The sequence below is a fragment of the Euwallacea fornicatus genome, chromosome 12, assembly GCF_040115645.1.
Source record: "Euwallacea fornicatus isolate EFF26 chromosome 12, ASM4011564v1, whole genome shotgun sequence".
NCBI lineage: Eukaryota > Metazoa > Arthropoda > Insecta > Coleoptera > Curculionidae > Euwallacea > Euwallacea fornicatus.
Window position 1 is genome coordinate 4,382,695 of NC_089552.1, and position 12,598 is coordinate 4,395,292.

The 12,598-nt window shown below is 35.0% G+C and overlaps 1 protein-coding gene across 16 annotated transcripts in view; it reads left to right on the forward strand.

Annotated features, from left to right (window-relative positions):
* dati (datilografo) overlaps positions 1-12,598 on the forward strand; it is a 150,938-nt gene that overhangs the window by 62,208 nt on the left and 76,132 nt on the right. For 11 of the 16 annotated variants that reach the window (XM_066288716.1, XM_066288726.1, XM_066288732.1 and 8 more), the window contains 3 exons: positions 202-995; positions 1,164-1,381; positions 6,862-6,984. In XM_066288716.1, coding sequence (XP_066144813.1) covers positions 590-995; positions 1,164-1,381; positions 6,862-6,984 — 747 coding nt within the window. In that variant the 5' untranslated portion in view covers positions 202-589. The remainder of the gene's footprint in view (positions 1-201; positions 996-1,163; positions 1,382-6,861; positions 6,985-12,598) is intronic. The other 5 variants (XM_066288730.1, XM_066288731.1, XM_066288725.1 and 2 more) reach the window with 4 other exon arrangements.

Genomic DNA, 12,598 nt, shown 5'->3' on the forward strand with positions numbered 1-12,598 from the left:
ATAGTTTCGTAATAATTAAGCTGGCTCGGGTATTTTGCCAACACTCGATGCCGATAATGGTGAATTATTGAATGAAAGCGAAACTCAATTCCTAATGAGAATTTTTACAAGCTCTAGACAATACATCACCCACTAGACACTTTATTCACACACACGTAATCCTGTAGTTAACATGCATTAACCTGCATTATCTCTTTCCAGATAACCATTTAAACTGACCTGAAGAAAAGGACAACTGCACATGCCTTTTCTTGCCTACTGAAACCCAAAGTTCCTACATATATACCTATCGTGAGGACCACCGCTGTCCTCTACGACTACTAACACCTATTTTGAGGACGCAGCCCTCAGAAGATCCACCAGGAGTGACCTCCGTTGCTGTGCTCGCACAGCAACCACGATTTGACCCCAAGTCGTAAAAATAACAGCCAAAATTTTCACCACGGAGGAACAAAACATCCTCAATAACCTAAAAGTAGAACATGAGAATTTAGTAGCAAAATGGCTACAAAACTCATTTAAACTACAGGAGAACGCCGCTTTGGATTTGAGGTCGACGCCATTGCAACCATTACAGATCAGTCCCCAAATGACCGAGGTCAATAATAGATCAATTTTTAAGATGAACAACGATTTTTGGAACCAAGCGCGAGGCCCGCCTCAAAATATGCCTCAGAACCTGAGTAACTCAAACCAGAATTCTCCTGTTCCTGGAAGCACGCATTCGATGCCGGCTCATTCACCGTCCCAGCAATCGAATGCCAGTCCGATTAATATTATTACATCAGGTGCCATGGCTTTGCAACAAGGTCAAAATCCAAATGCTCAGAATACTCAGAATGCGCAGCAAGCACAGCAAAATACGCTAAATGCGCCACAGCAAGGAAATGGGCAAAGCCATCAGCAGCAACAGCAGCAACAGCAGGGTGGACAACAGAATGCTCAGAACCAGAATGCTCAAAGTGGGGCCCAAGGACCTCAACTAACACCTACAGGTGAGTCCCGCTCAGCGTAACACCGTCTAAAATATTTGAAAAAATTGACTAAAATCACTAATTTTCTTAATAACGTTTTATGTTGCACCCTCCCTTCCATCGTTAAAGACGTAGAAAATAGAATTCTAGAGGGAATTTTCACCACAAATCTGAAGACAAATATTTTAGGTCAATTGGGTCAAGGGCCTCAATCAAACGGTCAGGGGCCTCCCAATTCGGTACAAAACCCATTGGGTAGTCCCAATGCGAGCCACATGAGCAGCCCCACACCCCAGTCCACCCACGGGCACCCTTTTGGGCAGCCCAACATGATGGGCCCACCCTTTGGTAGTGGCACCCACAGCCCGGATAAACTTATGACTGAAAAAATCGTAAATGAATTACAGGTAGGTTATTTTTGAGTTTCGTAGTTTATAAAAAATATCAAGCAGAATTTAGTGTTTGAATTTAAGAGATTTCCCCGAAATCGTTTTTGGAATGCCATGAGTACCTATATTCTGTTTAAAGCGCAATGATCTAACATCTAAATTGACTTCGTTTAGTGAACTGAGAGTTTGAAAGATTGGATGAATGATGGAATTTTTTTGTTCTCTTTGGTTGGGTTAATTTACTTCTTTTTTTTTCTACGCGAACATTTATTTTATTCCTCCTCAAACAAATGCGGTTGCAAAATAGTACAAGCGCCCGTTGAAAATTACCATCCTTATATAATTTCCGTGACACAAGCACAGGTACCCATAAATTAATTCAGCAATTAACTCGGCAATGTCAAGTTGCAAAAAAATCATCTAATTGGTACCCCACGACGTGCGCCACATGGTGCTTGTACCTGCGATACTACGACCATGTGTGGACGAAAGGGTTGTTTGCTAATTTTGGTGGTTTTTTGCCCTAAAGTGAGTTGGGTACCTACCATTACGTTTGATGGTAGGCAAGCGATAAAAAAGTTAAACGGACGTAAAATGGATGAAAGGAGTTTCGCGGTAGTACCTACGTTAATAAGAATGAAAAAGCACTTTTATGGGTATACGGGAAGAAGAGCTTGGCAGGTCGTTAAATTTTAGACGATTGGTTGAGGAATTTTCAAATGCAATTATTGTCCGGCTCATATTGGGTGCTATCACAAAATTGTTGATGGTTTTTTGAGGCTCGTTCGTAAATTCTACTTTAAGGCCCAACAATGCGTTTCAAAAGCGACCAGACTGTATTTTGTACACACGCTCGTAAGAAAATCATATTTTACAAGTAACGTAACTGTTGTTAGGCTAATCTAAACTAAAATATTTGTACTATCTTTCTGTCCAAACTCACTAACGGTTTAGCACCTCCCATTAAGTTCCACTAAAATAGTAAAATAAAGTAATTTTTTTAAATTTTTTCATCCTTCTCCAATTTGTCTATCGGTTTATTAACAATTTGATTGAAGCAATTATAATGTTTGCGTACTAATCCCGAATTAATCAGTCAAAATCGGTCTTGTTCCTACTTTTATTTGCCATTTTATAACCCATATTTCTTAAGTACGACCCACTTCCGAATCTTCTTAAATCAGGAAAATTCCAATTACCTCGCCTGACTTATTGTTCTAAAGTGTATTTTCCCTCTCTATTTTTTCCCGATATTCCATTACACCTATTTTAGGATTCAAAAGCTCAGTTCAAGATTATTCGGGAATCTCGCTCTTCGGCCTGAAAATAGGGAAAAACAATGCCTTGATTTTATTATGAAGACGTCTATTTTTCGTGGAGGTAAACTAAAGAACTAAAGTACTAAAACCATTAAAACGTAGGTACCTATTTCCAAGTAGGCACAATTCAATTAAGAAAGCGAGTACTTTAAATGCAAATGGCTACTTCTTCGATAAGGCAACATTTCCCGACACATCTAAAAAAGCTTTACTGCTAATCTGTATAAATTAAAGCTAATAAATGAAAATCTAAGAAAATTTCATTCGTAAAAAGGGCCGGAGAAAATGATTTAAAATATTTAAAAATTCATGATTTCTTTTTAAACATTTAAATCAAAAACGCTCTCTACAATTGTTAAATTGCTATTTATCATCGTGCAGTCGCATTTAAAAAGGAAACCCAGTAGTCAGTGATATTTAAAACATTTTCAAACTCCATAAAACCCAACGACCAACTACCAAAGATGATTACGTCCTCCGTAAAAAATTAATTTTAATATGTAGCGATAGCAGCCTTTCCCACGGTCCTCTCTTTTGTTTCTTTGTGCCTCAGGATAGACAACTTTGTAAATATCCCTTTAATTTTTTATATGAAGATTCTAGAGTTTTACAGTAATTGGTATGTAAATGCAGGAGGTTCATTGCAAACTTTCGGCTTTAAATACTCAGAATTTGTTACTTCATATTATCGGTAAAAAAACTTTGTAAGTGGAATTATCGTTAATTGCTGGCTGATATGTGCCCTAGCGTGGTCCTCTAAGCGAAAAATGTGCCCTCTCGATTGACTGTGTACATATGTATACACATGATTTGCTATTTGATATGCATATTTATCAATAATACTCGCCTCATTGCAAATAACACTTAAAAGTCATGGATTTTTCTGCTCCAACACTTTTTGCCAATCTATCCTATGATTGTTCTTAGAACGTTATCGTCGGATGAAATTTAATCTTAGCACTATATAAGCACTTGTGGGAATTTTTCGCCTATCAAGAAGACGCAAAAACTGCTTAACTTACCCTCTTCTATCGGTTCAAAAATACATTTTCCCGCCATCTGGTGAGCCGCCTTCGAAGCAGCATCTCAGCGTCGTTTTTTTAGACGCTGAGATCTGCATCGAGGGCAGCAGCGTCGCGACGCCTCACGTCGCTCTCCCCATTTAAAGCCGGAGAGAGAAACTAAACACATAATATACCATTTGTTACTGAAATTATTTATATATTTTCTGCAAATAACTGCAGCTTAATTGAATTTTCTTACTTGAATCTTAATTCCTTACTAAATTTTAAATGTTTCGACTTCCTCGAGATAATGCAAGTGATTTTGTTATCGTAATTCTGCTTCTTCTCATAATTCTCTTGTATCGTGACTAGTGGCATTCAAATAAACTACCAATTCTCTGGATTTATGTTTTTTTTTTTAGTTATTTCATTAATTGAGTACATTTTTAAATTAAAGTTCCCTTAAATAATGAAGCTTCTTTGTTGATTATTTCTTCATTAAGAATTTTACGTCTCTAAAGTAGTCTTTTAATAGTTTTGAAGAGTTCTGTACTTTCTAATATAATTTGAATTATTCGAGATCATTTCTTGATTTTATTTTTGACCAGAATAGTGGTACAACTTTTCAAATTTATCAGCGTAGAGCGTTAAGTATTTAAAAAATATACTATACAAAATCCAAAAATATTTTATGTACCAAAGCTGATGGATAAGTATTTGAAACTTCAAACTGATAACTCTTTTTTTATTTTTTTTTATTCTAAGGATAATTTTTTTTTACAAATTTAAACACATTTATATGCGGTTTCATAAGTAAGGTCAAGAGCAATCAGATTCCTTGCAAAATCAAAGCTCAACCGTTTCGTAATATTTGAGATCATGCGTTCAAAGTTGTTAGAACTACTATGCTCATGTTACGATGCCTCAATAATACTGAAGATTTGCAAGGTGAGAGTTCTTTCCAAGTAAGACGCTTTTAAAAATTAACACAAAATTTTATTGACCTCTAATTTTTTTGGCACTTTCTTAACACTCTGTATATCAGAAATAAAAGCGGAAATGAAAAATTATAGATCAAATTCTCATAAATCATCAAATTGATTTCAATACTTTTTGCAGATTTCGGTTCAGCAGAATTTTATGGCTGAAGGGATGCCAAAAGATGCGTTTCGCACATAATTATTTTTGCCAAAAAATTATTGCTATTTTTTACTACTTGTAAATAAATAGTCTCGAAGTAAGTAACAGTAATTAAAACTGCTTTAAAAATTTAATTTTATGTATCTCAGTTCATCTGTGTCCTTAGAAATTTTTATATGGTATTCGTCCACATTCCCCGTCATACATACTGCGAATAAAAACCCGTCTATATGTCTGAAAAGCTTATTTCATGCTTTCATAATTAAGCACATAATAGTATGATTATTAATTAGTTCTGATTAAAGAAGTTCTGGTGAAGTCCTTTAATCCAAACGTTTGTTATGCATTAATTTTGCAACTACAATATAATCTAGTTGTATGGAGTTACTCTCAGTGATTTTATTTGATTTACATATATAACATGGAAAACATTCCAACGTCAGTGCTATAATCAGAAATTAATCCCACACACCTTCATCAATTTATTAAGGACGATTATCTTAAAAAATTCACATTCTTGTATGTCTTCATCCATCCGCTTCATCATTGACTACCTCCATGTTCTTAGATAGTACCGACATCTCTATTATAACAGTATTTTCTTTTCATTTTTATTTAGAATTTTATGCAGTTTCTTATCCAGTTTCAAAGTTCATTTTGATGTTGCATTCGGTCGTAAATTTATAAGTTGTTACATTTCTTCACTGGCTTTAATCACCACTTTCGCATGGAAATCCAAGAACATCTGATTATATTATATATGTATATATTTTCATTTTTAAAAAATAATTTTAATTATTTGTTGCATATGTCAGTTTTCCATCAGGTATCCATTAAGTAATTTATCTCCTGCTTGGAAGTTTTAATTCTTCACTAAACGGAATAATAATTAGCATCAATAACTCTGAACTAACGTGAGTAATAATAATCTGAAAAAGTATAAATTAAAGCCACCCATTACATTAGAGATATAATAAAGCAATCAAGAAACACGCTTATTAATGAAAACTTCTTTTAAAGTCGTATTAATGGTGGGTAATTAGGGTAATTTTGCTATTAACAACGATCAATAAGGCACACTTCTCCCAGACTAAATACATTTATTACACATTATAATAACCCAGTAATTGTACCAATTCATTTTAACACAAACTACGCGCACAAGATAAAATCTGATGAGAAAAGTGGTAACACGAAAGAATGAAGAAGTCTGCTGCAAAAATGGCAGACGATTTAGAAAAAAGCTCGTTTAAAAGTGTAGAAATGAGTTATTAAATGAATTATTTTCCGGTTGGGTAATTTGAATGAACCTCAGCCATAAAACCGGGCAAGCAGCCATTTTATGAGAGTTAATACCCATGGCGAAATATGTTAAATACCTCTCCATGTTATTAGGTTCCCAACCATTAAGATTTTTCTGTTTTACTTCACGTGTAGTAGGTGTTGGCTAGAACCTTCGCACCCGGTGAATTGTTTGGATTTTATTTTTAATTTTTTTAAAATTATTTTTGTTCATTCTTAATTTATTTTCTTGTATTTATTAAGGTGGCTTGGATGAGTTCTAGATGTTGGGTGTTAAGACTTTTTACATGTTAACATGTTGTGGGGTATATGCCGGGGCGTTTCTGCTTTTTTAAATAGGTAAATGTCGTATTTGTAACGTGTAGTGGATGTACGATCTGAGTTATTTAACAAAAGGGAAACTAAATTCTAGTCCCATTTGGTATTTTCAAGACATTGAGGAATGATCTTATTGGCGGAATCAAAGGATGGATTTGATCGTCGAACCAAAAAAATACCTAAATAATTGAATTTTATGTTATTCATATTTCATGCATCAAATAAGTTTAAGTCGGTGTTTCAAGAAATAAAATGCAGAATTTTTCCTCATTTTGTTAAAATGTTTGGAAATGTCGTTGCATCTTCCAGCTCAATATCTTCACCGAAAACGATAAGATTATTCCTAAATTACCTGTCGTGGTGTGTCATAACCATTCTGTAGCTTCAAAACTGTACTAATAACTATACTAAACAGCTTCTTTCCCAACTAACGCTGCCGGACTTCCAACTCCAACGCAACTCTTCGACGATTTCGGAGAGAACCCTGGAAGAATGCTGGACAACTCTTCAGCGAGTGAGTTGGCTTCTTTTCAACCGTGTATAGTATCTGCCCACCAGGCGCTTTTTGTAGAATTTTACTTTTCAGTTCATCATAGCTACTTAATTAATTTAGCTCACTGTTTCTGGATTTGTTTGACTGTTTTTGTGCTTGAAATGGGAAATTTTTTAACTTTGAGGTATCCGCCAGAAATATCAAGATGAAGTCGGGATACTAAATTACCCATTTCCGAGTTCGTTTCAAACAAACTTTTCAATTTAGTGTGGAAGTTTTCATATCGATGTTTGTTGCTTTTGTTTTTTCATGGTTATTTAGAACTATTTTGGGTTGATAGTGCATGGTTGAGTAGTCTGCGCGTACATTTATATTCTGGAAATGACATTTTGGGGTATTGGAATATGTCATAAAAAAATATTGATGGTAAGTATTTTGGTTACCTAAAAATTATACTTCAACAAAGCACCACCACACACCCCTGCATTCCTCGATTTCTTCAAAGCAGCTTCTAAAATTCGTATATCGTGCGGCTCTAAATCACTCACTAACCCCCTCCCCTCCCCCCATGTTAATTTTTTAACAATTTTTTAAAATTCAAAAGCAGCATTCAGCCAGTTTTGTTGTGAAATTTACATCTGTTTTTCTTCAAAAGTAAATGGCAGATTTTGAATCGCAGTACACCATCGAATATAGTTTTGGAAGACTTTTAATTTGTGGTGTCTCTTCTCACATGTCAATCTAAAAGAATTAGCCATTTCGCACTGCCGGTGACGAAGCAACATTTAAAAAAATTGACAAAAGCCAAAAGATAGTATTTTTGCTATATTTAATGCTGCTTTTAAAGTAACAAAAAAATATAATTTGCTAAAAATTGAACAAGGAGGAGAGGAGAGAAAATTTAGAGATACACGATATAAAAACTAATAATTTATTTCAATGATCGGAATGAAACAACCCCTATGATATACACGAAAAATTTGTTGAGCTGGAACCAGAATCAATAACTCATTGAAACAATTTAGGTACAACAAAGTTTTGAAAGTTTTAATTATTGCAAGGTTTGAAGTCGGCATGGAAGTAAATTATCGATAATTCGCCATGTAAACTGGTTACATTGCGCTGTAAATTTCTTTTTGATTGCCCGTAATCACGAATATTATCAAATTTTCAAGAGTCATGTTAAGTAATGGATCACTTCCACCCCCGAATTATGGTCTATTTGGTTTATTGGTTTCGCAGAGGCGATACACTTTAATGCCGTTTTAAGAAATTGCCAATTTTAAAATTATACTGCAACATACTGCTTTTTGCTGGTTCAGAGTTTCGAGAACAATAGTCCTCAGCTTTCTCACGCGACACGCTGCTTCCTGAAGGAAAACAAAGCAAAAGTTGTCAAACCACTTATACAATGTGTCAACACGAAACCGTGTTCCTCTTACGAAAAAAAATTGGTCACAATGAAATTTTTAAATACTCATTCGGTGGCTGACGTAAAACAAAAAAATTAATATATGCGCAGCGGATCATCTTTCACGATGTCACCCCTTTCGGAAACTGTATTCAGAAGGGTGACGCTGTGAGAACACCCTGTGGATTACGTATTTGTTTCAAGCAAAAAATTAACCCTCAAATTGCTTTAAAACCGGTTCGCTACAGGTAATATCTTAGATGTAGACTGAGTAGGTTTACATGGTTGGTGTGAGCAGGTACTAAATACCTGTTGTCAAAATCCTTGTCAAAGATTCAAAAACTTATCCTTGGCCAGAGTCAAAGAGGATATTCTTTACTTTACTATTTTTGTTCTAAAAAACCTCAAGCGATTAGAACATTATAAATTTTTTTCTAGCGATGTGAAAAAACAAATGAACTTCTGAGACAAACGTAGTCATCCCTTTTATATTCGCCATCAGAACATACGAATTCTCAGGTCCTTTCTCACGTCTGAGGGTATAAAACGGAACCTTAAAAGGACAAAGACATGCTTTTTATAGGGCAGCTTTTGTTTAAAAAGGATCTATGAGATAGATTTTAATTATTTTGAGTCTCGATAAAAAACGTTAATGTATGCGTAAAGATATTTTAGGTGACATAGGTATTTTTTAAGGGTGTTACCAATGCAAATAGTCATCATAGGGCCGTTGGGTTTGTTTGTAGATGAATGTAACTGTAACTTTTAGATTTATGTACGATAACGGTGAAGGTGAGACGGTAAGGAACCCCATGATGCCCCTTTAGAAGGAATCAGATCGGTGGATTTCCAGAAATTCAGAACAATAATTTATCCCCAAAATCGTAAAGAAACTTGAGAACTGAAAAGACTTTTTTAAAATCTCGGAAAATTTTGATATTCGTAGACGTAACGTAAACTTGTAGTCAGATACTAAAAGTGACTCTCAAATCCTGAATAATAGTTTGAAGACAGACGTGGTGACTGTAAAAGAGATCTTCCAGTTCTCGAGATCTCAAGTGAATTTTAGCGGAATCTTTAATTTTCAATTTCGAAATATAAGATAGATCTCCTAATTTAAATTATTAAATAAAAAAAATCTTCTGAAATACTCCGAGAGATTTGTGGCAGGACGTTCTAGTTTCGAGAAATCCAATTTATGAAATCTCTTTCCATTAATCAAAATTTCCCTTCATCGAAAAAAATATTATAAATTTAATGAATATGAAAAATATACTTGAGACCTACTAGACAAGTCTCCAACATTCTGAAATCTCAGGAATTCATAGGAAGCATTAAAATTATAGAAATGATTTGGAATTCATCTAGGTTGTAGCGAGGTATTCTAAATGGACATTACGTGAGTATGTACTAAGCTCTAGTTTAGATTTGATGTTATGGTTCACATTTGAAATACATGACTCATTTGTCAAAAGAAGCAACTGAATGCTTTTTGAATACATGCTTGCTGTCCAAAGCGTGCCAATACAGCTATTACAAATTATGGTTCACTGTAAAATGTAATAATTATATGTTATTAAAATATTGAATAAGACTTGAAAAAATGGCCAAGTTAAATTAAACACAGATATTAGAGATTTCATTTGATTGTCGCATATTAAATTGAACGGAGGTGGATAATGACAGAATATCAATTCAGGCAATTAAAGATTCCCTAGAAATTAAGGCAAATAGGTGAATGATGAGCATTTTGTGTATCTACAAATGTGTAGAATCCGTTGAAGAATTCAAAAAACACATGATGTAAGGAGGGGGGGCTCATAAGAGAAACTCATTACATTACATTCATCTACTACACGAGCGATGTATTTTGCATAAAAAAATTGCAACTAGAAACAAAATTTGTGGGTTGAAAAATTTTAGTTAAAAAGAATTCTTTGCAATTTTAGAGGATTTCTGCCAGATTTAGTTCCTTTCTGTATATATTTTATATTATCTGGGACATGTTTCGATATGTCCCTCTTTATTGTTTAAATTCATCATCATTCTAAAACTCACCACGTATGTAGTTCCATTCCATTTGGTAGGAAACTCATAAAACCAATTTAATATCTACGCATGGTTTTTACAAGGGGGTAATAAAATGCCAACCCATAGATAAACTAGTAATTTATTAAAAGAAAATTTCCCATTGACTTTTATAGACGTTTTTATGGTGATTTTACTGCAGTTTGTTTAAATAAAAATGCCACCTTTTTGCGAAATTTTATTAGTCCGATCGATGTGAATAACCCTATAAAACCTGACCTGGGTTTATTAATTTACAACATCTACTCCTGCTAGGATTATAATATACATTCTACATATCATAATCGAATGTTGCTATACGCTCATACCATCTAAGAATAAAAATGCCCACATTAATAAGACTCGTGAAATATTAGGGTGCTGCGCCCCAATTTTTACCAGACCAATACTTATCGACACCCCAACATGCGACCCTAACAATAAGGGTGGTCCCTCCGAAAAAACCTATTGAATGGTTTCGATTTGTAATAATTTGTAGGGAAGAAAAAAATGGATGCATCCAGCTATTATCGAATTATGAAACTTTTTTGGTTGGGGTGCGAAAAGGGTGCAAAATGGCCTAAATTTGATTGCCACCCTTATTCCGCAAGGGATGAATCGGTTTCTTGCGCTCGAGTTGCCTCAATCCCTCCTAATAAAACGTACACGCACCTTACAAATGGAAAAACTTTAAAATAGGCCTGTGCCAGTATTAAAATTTATCGCATAATGATACGCATGATATAGTGTACCACCATGTACCAAGGCTATGCAAAACACACTGGTTCGATATGTAGAAAATTTTAAAGTTGGGGTAGAAAAAGCGATTTTACTTCCATTTAGTGACCCCTCGGAGAATGAACTGTGTTATTTTCAAACGGAATGAACCGGAAAGAAGGCAAACTATGCCGCAGCAAAAAGGCAATAGACTGGGCGGGATAAAAATAATAAAACTGCTGACCTGCACAATATAAAATCTTAGACCGTTCCTGCGAGTCAACGGTCGAGAGAGAGGAATGAAGTGCATGCATCGAACACTTGCCAACTCGATCTTACTTCTGAAATCATTTAACTCTCAAATCAATCGAATAATATTCCAGCTATCTCGTCTACAACGTTTGAATCATTCTTCACAGCCTAAAGATAAAAAAAAATTACCTAAATTCCACATTGTGGTGTTTAATTGAAATCGATACTAACAGCGCATCTCTAGCGGTTTTCGCTCCTCCTGCATGCAGCAAAAAACCGGTTATTGGGCTGGCCTAACAGGAAAAAATCGGCCTAGGCTTTCCATACATACATAAGCAGGAGAAGAAAAAAGAATCCCAGAAGAAAGGAGATTAAATGAAGAGCGGCCATAAAAGTTCTGCTGCAGAAGAATGCACGCGAAGCACGACGTTAGTTAGTCGAGAACCGCTTTGGTACATTAGAATCTGATTGAAGAATTATGGGATGAGTTTTGGATGGAGATAGAGCCATTAATTGGAAGTATAGTAGGTAGTATGGCTGTTATGGTGTTCTTAGCTAAAGTTGGAGGTATAACGAATTTTTAGTTTCGGTCGATATTTTACAAACAGGACAATGATTGAGGACTGCGTCGGATAGATTTCCATGAATGAAATACTCTCTCTCTCTCTCCAAATAGTCCTAAAAACTAAAATTAATTGAAGTCGAAAAATTGCGGATCCGGCCTTAATAATGCAGATGTAAACGCGCTCACCTAATTTTCGACGTACAAAATAAAAAGTGACGAGGGTCAAGAACGGTCAGGAATTTTTAGCACGTTTTCCTGGTTCATCGACATGACAAACACACGAGGACACGTATAACAGCGATTTAGGGATATTGAGAATTTGAATGAGCCGCATCTTTTTTTTATTGAGACGGTCAGTGATTTTTTATACACATCGTGGGGGTGATTCTGCGAGAATTTAATACTTCCACAAGCGGGAAACTTTCCCGTAGTCATTCTTCGCATATTTATTTAATTTTTTTGCCACTGCTCGCTGCAAAGCCGCATCATGAAAAAAACAATATTCATAGACCAAAATGTCAAAGAACAATGTAACCAAATTTACTAGTAATCCTTGGGCAAAAAATTAACCCCTTCATTTAAAACTAATAAGGGGTAGTTTTTTCTTCGTGCGAACGGGATTTTAACGCTGTATCACGCTGTATTAT